The sequence below is a fragment of the Hyperolius riggenbachi genome, chromosome 7 (genome assembly GCF_040937935.1).
Source record: "Hyperolius riggenbachi isolate aHypRig1 chromosome 7, aHypRig1.pri, whole genome shotgun sequence".
Taxonomy (NCBI): domain Eukaryota; kingdom Metazoa; phylum Chordata; class Amphibia; order Anura; family Hyperoliidae; genus Hyperolius; species Hyperolius riggenbachi.
In genome coordinates, this window is record NC_090652.1 from 49,950,311 (window position 1) to 49,966,613 (window position 16,303).

At 47.3% G+C, this 16,303-nt stretch overlaps 1 protein-coding gene across 1 annotated transcript in view; it reads right to left on the reverse strand.

The window, feature by feature from the left end:
- The window catches only part of LOC137525512 (very long chain fatty acid elongase 4-like), a 59,013-nt gene that overhangs the window by 14,001 nt on the left and 28,709 nt on the right, over nucleotides 1-16,303 (reverse strand). Inside the window, exons 5-7 of the mRNA XM_068246637.1 lie at nucleotides 15,973-16,029; nucleotides 7,649-7,763; nucleotides 4,835-4,962 (exon numbers count right to left, since the gene is read on the reverse strand). Coding sequence (XP_068102738.1) covers nucleotides 4,835-4,962; nucleotides 7,649-7,763; nucleotides 15,973-16,029 — 300 coding nt within the window. The remainder of the gene's footprint in view (nucleotides 1-4,834; nucleotides 4,963-7,648; nucleotides 7,764-15,972; nucleotides 16,030-16,303) is intronic.

The window sequence follows — 16,303 nt, forward strand, 5'->3', positions numbered from 1 at the left end:
AACTTTATGCGCACAGTAAACCTTTATGCACACACAAAGGTTTATGCGCTTAAAGTTTTGTGCGCATAACTGCACGTGATTTCTGAAAGCTTTGTGCGTGCTAACTACTTAGCACCCTCGTTAGCACGCACAAAGCCTTTAGGCATGCTAACTAGGTTAGCACCGCTTTGTGAATCGAGCCCATTGTGTCCAAAGTCCAACCGCACATCTGGGACATGACTGTTTTCAGCCAAGACACCTCCAAAAAATTACGCAGCAATTGTGTTTTGGGTTAAATATAGGTGGTATCAGCACAGCAGCAGTGGCCTGTGGTACCCTGGCGGTGTGAGTAGCACAGGCAGCAGGAGCAGGGCAATGCAGCAGCAGGTGTAACGTGTGCCAGGAGCATGCCGGACGTGGCACTTGGCAGTGGCACTTTGCATGTGGCAATTTGCACGTGTCACGTGCAAAGTGCCACATGCCGAGTGACAGTCAGACAGCAGAGGAGAAGACACTAGTGCACACTAACTGTCACACTGGCACTGCTCACAGCAGTTCTGTAGTAAGCTAACACAGTGGTACTACTGCTCTGACAACTACTAGCACTGACTGTAGTACTACAGTACTAACTACACAATAACACAGTAATTCTATTCCCTAACCTAACCTATACTATAGCTAAGTCTAGCAGGCCAGCAGGCAGCCGCTGGCCTGGTCTGTGCACAGCACACACACAGACACATAGATAGCAGCTGCAGCAGCCCTGCAGCACACACTCTGACTGTCACTGAATGAAATCAAGCTAGCTACCTAATTAACAATTTAACAATAGTGTAGTGATAGTGAAGGTGTTACTCACTGAACAGCTTTAGGTTTATCACTGTATACAGCACTTGCTAGGCCAGCAGCACTGGAGCATGTCTCTCAGTGAGCATTCACAAGCAAGGATGAGATTTCTCATCATGGCACCCCTCCTTAACATACAGAGGGGGCTGGCCAGGGTTCCCTTCTGTGATTGGCTGCCCGGGCTTAGGCTGGGAGCCCTCTGAATGGCTCAATGAGGTCAGAAGTGGCTGGCCAGGATTCGCTTCTGTGATTGGTTGCTAGGGCTTCTGCTGGGAGTCCCTGGAAGCCCTCTGATTGGCTCAATTACATCAGGGATGTTATCTCCTTAGTTACAGTATGTGGATATCCGCGGATATACGGGTATGCAACAAAATATCCGCATAGTGCAATGCGGATTTGGGCCCAGGTATCCGGAATCTAAATCCGGTCGGATAGCAGAAAAAAGTTTGAATATCCGGGTCATTTCAGTGTTTGCCATAGACTCTATATTACCCAGATACGCCCCTGACTGTGTGTATGCCAGATTTCATTCAAATCCGTTCAGCCATTGTTGTGTGATCGAGTAACAAACATCCAAACTTTCATATTTATAATATTAGTAAGATTGTTTGTGGAAGTGCCTCTCCTTACATTTCTTTGGGATTAACAAATAGGGTTGACAAGCACCCTGAGTTGTGAGCTTGCTGATGCTGGAGCTGTACCGGCCAAGCCAGCTTCTCACACGCTGCTGTTCAGGCAGAAGCTTATCTGTTAATCCTTCTAGACTGCTGTGACCTGCCGCTCATAGTGCTTCTCCGGGAATATGGATAAGCTGCTGCCAAAATAACACTGGGAGCCTGACTTGGCCTGCAGAGCGCCAGAATTAAAGGATAACTCAGCAACTGTCTGCCAAAGCCAGCAGCAGTTTTCGTAGTGTGGACAGAAATGTGAAGATTCGGGGACAAAGGTTTTAAGAAAAGAATAATTGCAATTTTTGCCACAACTTAATCTAGAAGAAAGCTTAGAACTGGACATAGGGAGCAAGAGGGGATGCAGAGGTTGTGACTGCACCAGGGCCCTTGGAGCATAGGGGCCCATTCTCAACTGCAGTGTTAGCTCTTCAATGGTGCTATGCTGGTAATGCTCTACGTATGCTTTGAATAGCGGTAATCAAGGTAATCATTAAACTGTTCCTTCCTCTGCGTACAGCAGTGTGGGTGTCTTTGGCAGGTTTTTTTTTTATCCTATATGAAGAATGCTTGGAGGCCCCAGTGTAAAACTTGCACTGGGGCCCAAAGCTGCTTAGCTAGTCACTGGACACAGCAGCTATGAGGTCCATGAGAGGCTAAAGGATCCACTTTGTCTCTAAACATCAGTTTTTTGGCTCCCTCATCCTGTCACTGCCAGACACATGTATGGAAATTATATGTAAACATTCCTTTTGTTGTCCATGATAACTATTAGGGACAACAAAGGTGTGGTTTGCATATTCAGCAGTGGTGCATTGTGGGACACCTCAACTGCTCGCTCCCACGTGAATAATCGCAGATAACTTCTGTTTTAAGAAGGCAAACTTCTATTTTGCAGAACATTTTAGTAAGGAGGCTTTTTGATCTCTTGTCAGCCCCTTACGCCCTCCTAGGACTTCTGGTTCACCATGAGCTTGCTGGGTAAACTGTAAGGCCCCGTTCACACTTGCGTTTTGGCATGCAAACGGACCGGATCCGGATCGTATCAGGACCCTATCCGGATTGGAACCGTACGGTTCTGATCCGGATCCGGTCCATTTGCATCAGGACTGCTTCAGGCTGCCATCCGGATCCGTGGGGGGAAAAAAAAAATACCTTAAAATTTGTTGGGGTCTGCAGAAGGTGCACCTGTAGAATCAGGTCCTCCGCTGTAGGCCTCACCTCCACCTCCCGACATACTGCCAAACAGCTCCAGCACGTGTGTCACTGCTGCTCCACTCCAGATATACTGGGCCCATGTGTCCCCATCTGAAATGGCCGCTATAAATCCTCATAGGAAGTGGGGTAGAACGTCCGGTGTTGTCTCCAGTGTGTTCTGTGCTTCCGTTTCCCATTGGTTTTCTATATCCGGATGGTGCAGTCAGGCTCCGGTCCGGGTGCGTGGGCCGGATGAGCCGGACCAAAAAAAAGGCGAATGTTGGAAAAGTGTCCGGAGTCCGGATTCGGTCCGGCTCCGTACTGTACGGAACGGACGCGTGTGAACGTCCGCATAGCCTTTGCATTGCTATGCGGAACGTACGTTCCGTTTGTACAGTATACGGTCCGGATCCGATTAGGCGGATCCGCACAGGGAACGCTAATGTGAACCGGGCCTACTGTATGCAAGCTCAGCATCAGAATGTAGATAAAAGGGGCAGAAGGTGCGCAGTGTAGGGATTGGTGAAGAAGTGGGCAGTGAGGTATATAGCCTGCAGAAAGTACCACAGCTTTTCTCCTGAACACTAACCAGATATTGTGGGGTTACTCCTCTGCAGGAAGTAACACCAAGTGTTAGTTAAAGGATACCCAAGGTGACATGTGACATGAGGAAATAGACATCAGTATGTACAGTGGCTAGCACACAAATAAATATGCTGTGTTCCTTTTTTCTTTCTCTGCCTGAAAGAGTAAAATATCAGGTATGTAAATAGCTGACTCAGTCCTGACTCAGACAGGAAGTGACTACAGAGTGACACTCCCTGATAAGAAATTCCAACTATAAAACACTTTTCTAGCAGAAAATGGCTTCTGAGAGCAGGAAAGAGATAAAAAGGGTCTATAGTTCATAGATTTTAGCTCTGGCATCCTTTAATAAATGTGTCATTGAGCAAAAACAATAAAACAGTTAAAACTTAAAAAGTAGATTTAAATATAAAATAAAACTGTGGAATATCTTAAAAAGTCATTTTTATGAGAAGGAAGATAGATACAATTGTTTATTTCATTCATTTATTTTTGCCGCGGGTGTCCTTGCAGTGTTCCCCCAACCCTGTCCTCAAGGCCCACCAACAGTGCATGTTTTGTGGAAATCCACAGGTAGTTAATCAGCTCTGCTGAGACACTAATTATCTCACCTGCATGTTTGCGGTTTCCTGCAAAACATATACTGTTGTAGGGCCTTGAGGATAGGGTTGGGGAACTAAACCTGTAAAAAAAAAAAAAAAAAAGCAGGATGTCACGTGTGGCTGGTGATCACATTGCGAATCTGCTGAGAGCGGGTGAGTGATGCAGGGGCCGTTGCAGGACATACCCGGCATCCTGCGGGCCAGCAGGGAAGAGATGCTGTCTTGGAGGAAGCAGAGGGAGGTAAGCGCAGTGCCAGTGCCTGCAATGCACAGCCCCATGTGTCTCTGCTCTCCGGTCCACCTTTGCACACACACGTGGGGGGAGGGTGGGGAAAGGGCATCCCCTCAACCTACTGTTTCAGATGGCAAAATGTCTAGACCTGGCCCTGGATGTCCAGGGGAGAAGTGAACCAAACAACTGAGAGGAAGGTTTACTCAGACACTGTAATGTAAATGTAAAAAACAAATAAAAAAAAGTTCCCCATAATCCCATAATTATCAACTTCCTGACGCCTAACTCTAAGCTCCTCCCAAACCCCAATGATGGACTAAGATGGAAAGGAACCCTAGGAAAAGTAGTACTTTCTTTGCCTCATCCTGATGGTCCTTTTGGTAGTCTGAGGTGGGAGATGGAACAGAGAAAAAGTCAGTTGGGCCCCCTGACACCGCCCCTATAACAATCTACTTCCTGATGTCTAACTCTATCCTCTCCCCTATAATAATCCACTATTACCCACCAGGAAACGTAGGCTGGTGCCAAGTGGGTGGCTGTCAAGTGGTTCACCTGCCCTTCACTTCATCTTAGCAAACGGACCACAACGGGGGTGAAAATCTAATACCTTGCCTAGGGCCTCAATACATCTTAATCCATCCATGACTACATGGATGTGCAAAGAGAGCAGTAAGATATTTCAGGACAGAAGTTCATCTTTTGCACACTAGAGAGCGCCCACTCACCAGCTGCAGTATGGTCAGGTAGCGCTTCCACCAGAGGTACTTCTGCACGGAGGGCCCCAGTACAGCCAGAGCATAGTACAGGTACATGAAGATATGCACAAAGGAGTTCAGCATGCCAACGAAAAATGCTGCAAGACAAAACAGAGTGTGCATGAATGGGGAGGAGTGAGGTGTGGGCGCTAGAATACTATGAACAGGATCATATACATCTCAATGGCTGAAGATACAGGAAAGGATGACCAGCTGGATAGCGGATTACAAATAACACTGGCTGTACTAATATTAATCCTTGTCTCATCATCCAGGTGATTTGCGAATGGTCAAAACGATGCTAATAACTCTGGCTTGAATGCCAATGGACTCGGAACTCAGAAATGGACTAGTTAAATAGAATCTGTAAACTTAAAACAACTTCCCCTGGGGGGTACTTACCTCAGGAGAGGAAAGCCTCTGGATCCTAATAAGGCTTCCCCCGTCCCACAGTGGCAGCGCTAGAAGTCCCCAGACAGTCGACATGTAAATATTTACCTTTTCTGGCTCCAGTCCAGGCGCAGCTCTCGGCTCAGGCAGAAATAATAGTCTGATCGGGTCCACTCTACTGTGCAGGTGTTGGTCTTCTGCGCAGTAGAGCCGACCAGATCGAGCTTGGCTATTTCCACCTGAGCCCATCAGAAAGCCGCTAATGCTTATGCCAGGGAAGGCAACTATTACTTCAGCTGTGGTTTTCTTTTGGAAGGGGGGCATCACTGCCACCATGGGACGGAGGAGGACAAGGGAAGCCTCATTAGGATCCAGAGGCTTCCCCCTCCCGAGGTAAGGGAAGAGGCGTAGCTAGGGTTTTCAGTGCACAGAGACAAAGACAACTTTTGTTGCCATCCCCCCCCCCCCCCCCCCCCCCCCCTTACCACTGTACAAAATGAGTTTGGCCACGCATCTGAATGTGGTTGTGGTCATGGGTGGAGTCAAATGTACAAATTCTGTTTAGATAACCAAATGTGCCCCCTTCCCCGGCCCAGATATCCAGATGTGCCCCCTTCCCTTTAAATAGCCAAATGTGCCGGCCTTTAGATAGTCAGACGTGCTCCCCTTCCCTCCATTTGGATAGCCAGACGTGCCCCCTTTAGATAGCCAAATGTGTCCCCCTTTAGATAGATAGATGTGCCCCCCTTCCCCCATTTAGATAGCCAGATTTGGGCTGTTTTTTTCTGCTGTTAACCCTTCTGCACTCCTCTGCAGATGAAGGGATAGAGGGGCACTTCAGGCAACTAGCAGGCCATCTCTCACGCACCGGGGGTGCAGCAGCCATGCTGAGTGCCCTCACAGTGCTGCACCCAGGGACAAATGTCCCCCTTGCCCACCCATAGCTACGCCTCTGGGTAAGGGGACGTTTTTAGGTGTACAGTGTCTCATTAAAGGACTATTCCAGCGAAAAAAGTAAGCAGTAAAAATTTGACAGAAGCGACAGGTTTTGGACCAGTCAATTTCCTCATGGGGGATTCTCAGGGTTTTCTTTGTTTTAAATAGCATTTCCTCAATGGCAGTTTAACTGCCAAAATAGTAAGATGGCAGCAAGCCACCCTACTCACTTGCACACTTGTCAGTTAGGCTTAGCAACTGCGGTTGAGGAAATGCCTTTTATCATAGCTGCCTATAGGGGCCGTTCTTTTTCCCATACGGGCTCCTGTGCCCTTTTATAACCCATCATTTCTAGGGCTAGTCTAATCTCCCGGCTACATAACATAGTGTCCATAGCTTCAAAGGTGTAAAACAGAGTATTACAGAAGCCTTGTATCTTTCAAAATGTTATTACATCTCACGGGCCTCGACGTTCTACTAGTATGAGATGGAAGGTGAGGAGTGACATGTAGATGCTTTAGTTGCAGTTTGCTAAACAGACATTAGATGGTGCTGCTACACTTGTGCTTGTAGTGCTACCTTGTGGAGCTGTTGCCAGAGCTGGAAGTGTGTTGGACGCTCCTAGTGAGGGGGCCTCTTGCATATAAGCAGCCGATTGCCGAGAATTCACCACCTGTCAGCTGCTCTTGTGCCAAAATACATTTGAAATTAAGAGGGTGAATGGGGGACATTTGGGGGGCCCCTATAGACTCTGGGACGCTGGGGTAATTGCCCCCCTTGCTGGTATTGTTGCGCCGGCCCTGTCTGTAGTTAAAAGTAAATTCGGCTATACAAGCCAGATTTGGGCGATGTAAGGTAAAATAGTCTGTACAAAAGAACTCTGTATTTTCTAGAATCTCTAGAATCTAGTCACCCTATGCTACAAAAAAAAAGAAAAAAAAAAGATACAACATGGAGAAGTACTGTTGCTTTATTATTCATTAAGGTTCGGTTCACATGGCCAAATGCTTTTCTGCAAGCGTGCAGCTTCCAATGGCTTCTCTCGGTTTAATCCCCGCAGGGGACACGGAAACGTGGCGGTAAGCAATCTGCTTCCAGGTTTGGGTGAAACTACAGGAAAAATTGGGATCGGAACGCGGCGTTTGGGCAAATGAAGGTGAACACCGGCAAACTGTAATACAGGCGATGCCCATTTACTTGACCGGGCAGCACTTCAACGACAAGCACTGCGGCCAGTGGGAAACTACCCACAATCGCCCTTGTGTACCGGGCCTAAAATAAGATTTTCCTCTCTGTCTATAGAAGACCTTACGTTGATGGGCTGGCCTGGGCCTCATTGCATACAGATACCATACCATATCACTGCTTACAAAGGTGGTCTTGTTTGCAGAGCTGGACGAAGGAGGAGGACATGGTATGGAGAGGGGAGGAGGGCACAGAGTACAATGTACCACTTACACTGTCCCCCGGCCACGTATTTGACCCCAGCCCACCAGTTGAAGATCATGGTGGCGTGATGATAAACGTGAAGAAAGGAGATCTGGCTAAACTTCTTCCTTAGGATAAAAAATATCTGCAGAAAGAGAGAGAAAGAGAAAAACAAACAAAACACTTTAATCATATTGTGCAAAAATCAGAAGATGGAAGGGATAGAAATGGGAGAAGTTATTGACATTAAAGTGACACTGAAGCAAAAAAAAAAAACCCTTATGACATAATGAATTGTATGTGCAGTACGGATAATGAAATTAACATAAGTAGCAAAGAAAAAAAAAAAAAAAAAGAGAGAGTATCATTTTTATTTTCAGTTATATCACTTGTATCATTCTCTAATATTTGCAGTTTACAAAACCACACTCTGCATTTTAAACTATGAAACAGAGCAGAGTTAATGACCCTTTGAACTCTTCTGCAGTAAAATCTTATCTAAAGTTGTTTTTCATTGTTTCTTTGATGTCTAAGAATAGCACTGTATAAAATAGCACTGCTCTCTGACTAAATTAGTTGAGATGCTTGTAAAACATGAAATGAAACCGAGAGCCCAATCTGGTGTAGTACTTTCAGTGAGTCTGAATATTTTTAAATAAACAAGTTTTTATGCTCACAAATATAGGTCACCAGGCAGGCGAATTATCACCTGACCACACTCAGGTCTAAAAAATCACTCTCTGTAGAAAGGAAAATATGGGGATACACCCCTCCATCATTTAAAAAACAATTCTCCAAATATGATGCAACGCGTTTCATGGGCCAACATCCTGCTTCATCAGGCAATTGAACGTGGAGGACACAATTGTAGGTCAAAGATTTGCCAAAGCTACAGAGGCACTTTGGCAAATCTTTGACCTACAATTGTGTTCTCCACGTTCAATTGCCTGATGAAGCGGGATGTTGGCCCATGAAACGCGTTGCATCATATTTGGAGAATTGTTATTTAAATAAATATAGTTGTACTTTAAATGGCTTATTTTGGCTTGGTCATTTATGTACCTGAGGGAGGTGAATCCACCCATTTCCTTCCTTTTAGACTGGTTTTAACTTATTTTATCCTGTAATGGCGCCTCTGTAATCCTTGTTTTACCATTAAATTAGTTGAGAGCTCAGAGAAGCTCTTTTGCATAGATAACAAATGAAGTTTCTTAACTCTTCCTGTACTGGAAACAAAAGGAGACTCATATCTGTGCTACTAATGTTCCATTTCTTAGCTGTACTACACATACAACTGTAAAACCCAGCATTCCTGGGCATCTGTTGCTGTAACCCTATTAGCATGCAGCAACTATAGAACTACTACCACCAGCATGCTTAGGGCTCCAATGCTGACCTACCAGTCACTGCACTATAATACCCAGCATGCACAACTGCCTATAACCCCCTAGTAATATCCAGCAATTTGTTAGAATTATCAACAGTATTAATTAAACTGCAGCGTAGTAAAGCAACCGCAAGACGTCCCTGTCTGTAAAATGGTGTGAAGATCTCTATGGTATTGTGATTTCCTGCATTCATCTCTATGGTATTGTGATTTCCTGCATTCATCTCTATGGTATTGTGATTTCCTGCATTCATTCTGTGTTCCTCTCTGTTCTAAGCTGCATTACCTTATGGTGGTGTGTGATTTATCTCTGCACATTTTCTTCAGTAAAGAGTTCTAACTTGTTATACTGGGTGCCTATATCCATGTACCTAACACTCTGCTCCATCACAGTTGCAGGTCTGTTCTCCCTATCATCAGCAGGCTACCACCAATCACTGGACTACAACTCCCAGCAAGCTCACCTAGCTGTGGCTCATCCCCCAGCATGCATAGCCACCAACCCCATCTGTAACTTCTAGCTCACCAACCACTGTATTATGCTGTAATTCCCAGCATGCTCGAAGCACAGGCGGCATACGACATCCAGCAGTATCATAGCCTGTGACTTAGTAGGGGTATGACTACAGGGGAGCAGCCCTGTGACTGCAGGGGGGCCTAGAGTTGTAAGTGGGCTCCAACTACTTCTTCACTCCCTCTGATAAAGGGGTCCATCCTGCAGATCAGGCGTTTTGTTGCTACACTTGTTATGGGTGTGAAGATTATGATCTCTACACTTGTTTCTTGACTTTTGCAAGATGGGCCCCCTAGCTGAGGGCCACCAGGGGTTGGCAAGGAACAGGGTATGAACATTTGGGCGTTCCATCAAAGTTTCGCTGGGGTGCCCCATGATTTGTAGTTATGCCCCTGCAACTCAGCATACAGCGGCACAACGGTATGACGATCTGCAAGGGGCGATGCAACGGTATGACGATCTGCAAGGATAGGTGCAACTGTATGACGATCTGCGAGGGGTGGTGCAACGGTATGACGATCTGCAAGGGGTGGTGCAATGGTATGACGATCTACAAGGGGCGATGCAACGGTATGACGATCTGCTAGGGGCGATGCAATGGTATGACGATCTGCAAGTGGCGATGCAACGGTATGACGATCTGCAAGGATAGGTGCAACTGTATGAAGATCTGCAAGGGGTGGTGCAACGGTATGGAGATCTGCAAGGGGTGGTGCAATGGTATGAAGATCTGCAAGGGGCGATGCAACGGTATGAAGATCTGCAAGGGGCGATGCAACGGTATGAAGATCTGCAAGGGGCGATGCAACGGTATGAAGATCTGCAAGGGGCGATGCAACGGTATGAAGATCTGCAAGGGGTGGTGCAATGGTATGACGATCTGCAAGGGGCGATGCAACGGTATGACGATCTGCAAGGGGCGATGCAACGGTATGACGATCTGCAAGGGGTAGTGCAACGGCGATGCAACGGTATGAAGATCTGCAAGGGGTGGTGCAACGGTATGACGATCTGCAAGGGGCGGTGCAACGGTATGACGATCTGCAAGGATAGGTGCAACTGTATGACGATCTGCAAGGGGTAGTGCAACGGTATGAAGATCTGCAAGGGGTGGTGCAACGGTATGATGATCTGCGAGGGGCGGTGCAATGGTATGACGATCTGCAAGGGGCGGTGCAGTGATATGACGATCTGCAAGGGGCCGTGCAACAGTATGACGATCTACAAGGGGCGGTGCAGTGATATGACGATCTGTAAGGGGCGGTGCAACAGTATGACGATCTACAAGGGGCGGTGCAACTGTATGATGATCTGTAAGGGGCGGTGCAATGGTATGACGACCACCAAGAGGATATCATCCATTTGTAAGCGTAGCAATATTGGTAACAGTACATTACAGATCTTTTAACTATCGACACCACAAGGTGCCCAAACCAACATAGGCAGTCTCGTAGCAATACACGATGCAGAGGTTGTGACCACATTGGGGCCCTTGGACCAATGGGGCGCACCAGAGGTGCTCCATCTTCTATAGTAGCTCTTCATTGGTGCTATGCTGGTAATGATTACCTCTATGTGTGCTTTATTCAAAGTGGTGCTTAACATACAGTTCTCCTCCCCCTGCTTACACCTCTCTGACTCTGCAACTGTCAGGCACCCTGCACACTGCATGCGATACCGATTCCGATTTTTAATCGTTACTGCATGCTGCATTTTTTCCTCTGTTTTTCTGTTGATTGTATTCAGGGAAAACCAGAATTGCAAATCGGAAACGGAATCGGAAAACTGATTTGTAGTGTGCAGGGAGCCTAAATGCGATTTATACTCTACATGCAAGACAACAGCCTTGGGCTCCCTTCACACTGTGTTCATTAAGGCTGCTTTCACAGTGGGACGTTACAGGCGCAGGTTAGAGCAGCCTGTAATGCACCCCATCGCACAGCAATGAAAAATCAATGGGCTGTTCACAGTGCCCACGTTGCGTTACATTGTAACGCAGCACGTTCAAACAAAGTGCTGCATGCTGTGCGTTATACGCGGCTAAGCTGCGTTAGACTGTTTGCACATGATCAGTGATGTTGGAGGAGGAGGTCTCCCCTCCTCCGCGGACAACCACATGGCTAATTAATATTCACTGCACTCAGTGACGTGCAGTGTTTACTTCCTGGAGCGGCAGCTCTGTGCGGCGATTGGCCGGCGGGACCACATGATGCGGATCACGTGGTCTCCGCATCCCATTGCATGAAAAAGGCGCACCAAGAGCTGCATAACACGGCTCTTGGTAGCGTCCTCCTACAACACCACCAGGCGTTGCGTTAGGGGCACGTTATGCGACCTATAACGTCCCCCTAAAACGCAACGTCCTGGTGGGAAAGAGGCCTTAATCACAATGGTCAATAGGGTTGTTACACTAAAGTGCTGTAATACTGCTGTGCGCAGACAGGACATGGTAATATTACGTTACTACCGGCAGCACTGTACCACAAGTTTTGCTATTACTACGACCTGCGGTACTCGAGTAGGGCGAGTGTTGCTAGGGTAACTTGTGTTACTACTGTTACTAATGCGCAGTACCATAGCAACGCTATGTCACGCTAATAGCATCCTTTGCTGTACAGTGCCGCCATTAGTAACGTAATATTGCTGTGCGATGTCTGCGCTCAGCAGCATTACTGCACTGTAGTGCATCAACTAGGGATGATCGGAAATGCCGATTTCCGATTCCACGGAAATTCCGACTTCTGCCAATGACTATTTCATTTTTTACATTCTCTGATTGGCCAAATACTTACAAGTTGATTCTGCATTCTCTGATTGGTCCAAGCAGAGCCGGTACAAGGTCCTCCGGCACCCAAGCCTAAGACACCAAAGTGCGCCCCTCCATCCCTCCCACCCCAGCCGTCACACACTGATTGCTATTAGAGTAAGAGGCACCCCAGGGCCCCCAACACCTTAATCTCCAGTTATCTGGCTTGCAGTCACTGCCATGTATCTCCTTTTCTTATTTCTCTGCTTCAAACACAATAGGAGAATAGCTGAGTGAGTTGTGCGCCCCGAGGCTGGAGCCTCTCTTGCCTCTCTTGCCTCTGCCTCGGCTCGGCCATGGGTCCAATGCTTCCGAGTTCTGTGACTGGGCTAAAATTATCGAGTTGTGGTTATGCGGTATTTCAGCAGAAATCCGATTTCCCAGTTCCAAAATGTTGAAATTTAATTTCCGTGGAATCCGAAAGCATCCCTAGCATCAATCCCAACATCATGACAATGCAATCAGTGGTGTATTTGGAGAGGTGCAGATATGGCTCATGCCATGGGCGCCAATGCGCCCATTGGCACTATGCCTGTCCCGCATCTCTCTCGTGCTGTGCCGCCCACATAGCTATTCATGGCCGCAGTCCTCTCTTTGCTCCCACACTGCACCACACGTGACTAGTCATGTCTCCTCGTCTGTGCTGTCTTGCTGCCCCCCCCCAGCAGCTAACACCAACAGACCGTCTCATCTTGCCCCCCACCCTCGCTTGCTTCCACGCTGTCCTGGTCGTGGCCCCCGCCTGCCGTTTGCCCCCTTAGCAGACAGACCTCCTCTGTTTAGCGTGACCAAAAACACAGGAGAAGAGCATCCACCACCGGCTCACAGTGATCGTGGGTGCGTCACTTCCTGTATTTGAAGCGCACCCGCGATCACTGTTAGCCAGTGGATGCTCTTCTCCTGTGTTTTTGGTCTCGCTGAACAGAGGAGGTCTGTCTACTGAGGAGGTGAATGGCGGGCAAGGGCCACGGCCAAGACAGCGTGGAAGCAAGCAGGGGCTGATACAGCGCAGACGAGAGGTCTGTTAAGTGTGCTGGGGATGGGAATAGCACAACCCGTAGTGGGGAGTCTTTTATTGCATATTCTTAGGGGAGTATCTTTTCTATGGGGACACATTTGGCCCATTATACTTGGGGGGGTTATCTATATTATGAGGGACATATTTGGCCCATTATACTGGGTAGTATCTATACTATAGGGGACACATCTGGCCCATTATACTGGAGGGTTACCTATACTATAGGGGACACATTTGGCCCATTATCCTGGGGGGAGGTGGCATCTATACTATGGGGGACACATTTAGCCCATTATACTAGCGGGGGGGGGAGGTATCTATACTATGGGGGACACATCTGGCCCATTATACTGGGGGGGGGGGGGGGTTCCTATACTATGGGGAACACATTTAGCCCATTATACTAGGGGGGGGGGGGGTATCCAGAGCCGGGACAAGGTCCTCCAGCACCCAAGGCTGAGACACCAAAGTGCGCCCCTCCATCCCTCCCACCCCAGCTGTCACACACTGATTGCTATTAGACTAAGAGGCGCCAAAGGGCCCACAACCTCCCCAACACCTTAATATCTAGTTATCTGGCTTGCAGTCACTGCTATGTATCCCCTTTTCTTATTTCTTTCTGCTTCAAACACAATTAGGAATGACAGCTGAATGAATTCTGCGCCCCCTACTACACTGCGCCCTGAGGCTGGAGCCTCTCCAGCCTATGCCTCGGCCCGGCCCTGGGGGTATCTATACTATGGAGGACACATTTGGCCCATTATATTGGGGGGGTTACCTATACTATGGGGGACACATCTGGCCCATTATACTGGGGGGTTACCTATACTATAGGGGACACATTTGGCCCATTATCCTGGGGGGAGGTGGCATCTATACTATGGGGGACACATTTGGCCCATTATACTAGCGCGGGGGGGGGGGGGGTATCTATACTATGGGGGACACATCTGGCCCATTATCCTGGGGGGAGGTGGCATCTATACTATGGGGGACACATTTGGCCTAATATACGGGGGAGGGGGGGTGGCATCTATTCTATGTGGCGCTCATTTGGCCTATATTATACGGAGGGGGCGCAATTTCATAGTTTGCCATAGGCTCCATTTCCCCCAGATACGCCCCTGAATGCAATTAAGTGATATTCTTACGGGGCTCCTGCACTGATTGCAGTGTGTGGCGTGTGCGCTGCACAGTGTAAAAGGACCATTAACCATAGCTCCCAACTGTCCCTCTTTTGGAGGGACAGTCCCTCTTTGGGAGCCCTGTTCCTCTGTCCCGCTTTCCTCCTCATTTGTCCCTCTTTCAGGACTTTGTCCCTCTTTCTATGTAAATATATATATATATATATATTTCTCTACTACAAAATGTGTTTGTTTGACTCTAAAGTTTATTCTCATCCTTTAAATTGATATATTACTAATTTTAAAATATTAATTTCAAGGAAAATGAACCAGGATAGAAAGGACCAGTGTGGTTTTAATTATAAAACAACATATTTTTATTATTAAATCTTTATGGTATGCGCGACTAGGGGTGTGCCGGGGGTGTGGTCAGGGGTGTAGAAGGGGCGTGGCTTAAGTGTCCCTTTTTCTCATCTCAAAAAGTTGGGAGGTATGCCATTAACCAGTCCAATATTCAGCTGCACTTTATGTAATCCTGATAAGGGTAGCAGAGGAGTGGTGAAAAGATAACAATGGTGATTTATTTTCCTGTCTCCTGACCAACCTTTGGCCTCTTTATGTAACGTTTACAGTCAGCTTTATGCAACTAGGATTATGAAAGAAGATGGTTCATGATTGCAGGAATCTTACACAGTGACAGGCTGCAGTTAAATGGTTTACATCAAACATCCAATCAGGGTTACCGCCAGTGGCGTAACTACAAATCATAAGGGCCCCCCTGCAAGCCTTTGATGTAATTTCGCATAATTATCCAACGCAAACAGCTGATGTTCGCCGGGAACTGTTCGCCGGCGAACCGATGGGCCATCTCTAAATATAGGTTCTTGCTTTAAGTGCTGCACATGACTGTAATGAACACAAACTACCATTTCAGCAATCCCCCTCATCATTTCGTATGACCCACAACATGCAATCTCTTGCCACCCAATACCAGTTTTTAGTTTATTTTGGTTTTGCTTTCTTTAAATCCAGTGTGTGATTTCCAGATTACTTATATACTACAGTGTTCCTTCTTCTCCACAATGATAGTAAATCACCACCACTGTGTATTCAGTGTGTCTTTCTTTCCCACCAGTACAGTGAGTAGGTAAGTGGTTGTAAATGGACCCTAAACAGGGGCGTAGCAATAGGGGTGCAGAGGTAGCGACCGCATCGGGGCCCTTGGGCCAGAGGGGCCCTCCCTCAACTGCAGAATCAGCTCTCTATTGGTCCTGTGCTGATAATAATCACTTCTGTAGATACTTTGAATAGTGGTAATCATGAACAAACTGTTCTCCATCCCCTTCTTGCACCTCTGATACTGTAGTTGCCTTGCCATTGGTCGCTGTATCACTTGTTATGTATAGAGTGCTTGGGGGGCCCCATGTAAAACTTGCATCGGGGCCCAGAGCTCCTTAGCTACGCCACTGACCCTAAATGAAAGATAATATTTCTGTTGTTCTTACCGTATCTAGAAGCTCAATCACCTTGGAAAAGAAGAACCACCAGCAGACTCTGGCCATCTATGGGAGACATAGAGAGCAGGTCAGTAAGCCATGGACATGCATGAAAGACAAAGAGACATCAGTGGAATCTGGGTATGTATAGAATGTAGGAGAGAAGAAGATCAATGGACCCTGGCCATGTATAGAAGGTAGATCAGCGGAGCGGACCCTGGCCCTGTACAGAAGGTAGATCAGCGGACCCTGGTCCTGTACAGAAGGTAGATCAGCAGACCCTGGCCATGTATATAAGGTAGATCAGCGGACCCTGGCTATGTATAGAAGGTTGAAGATC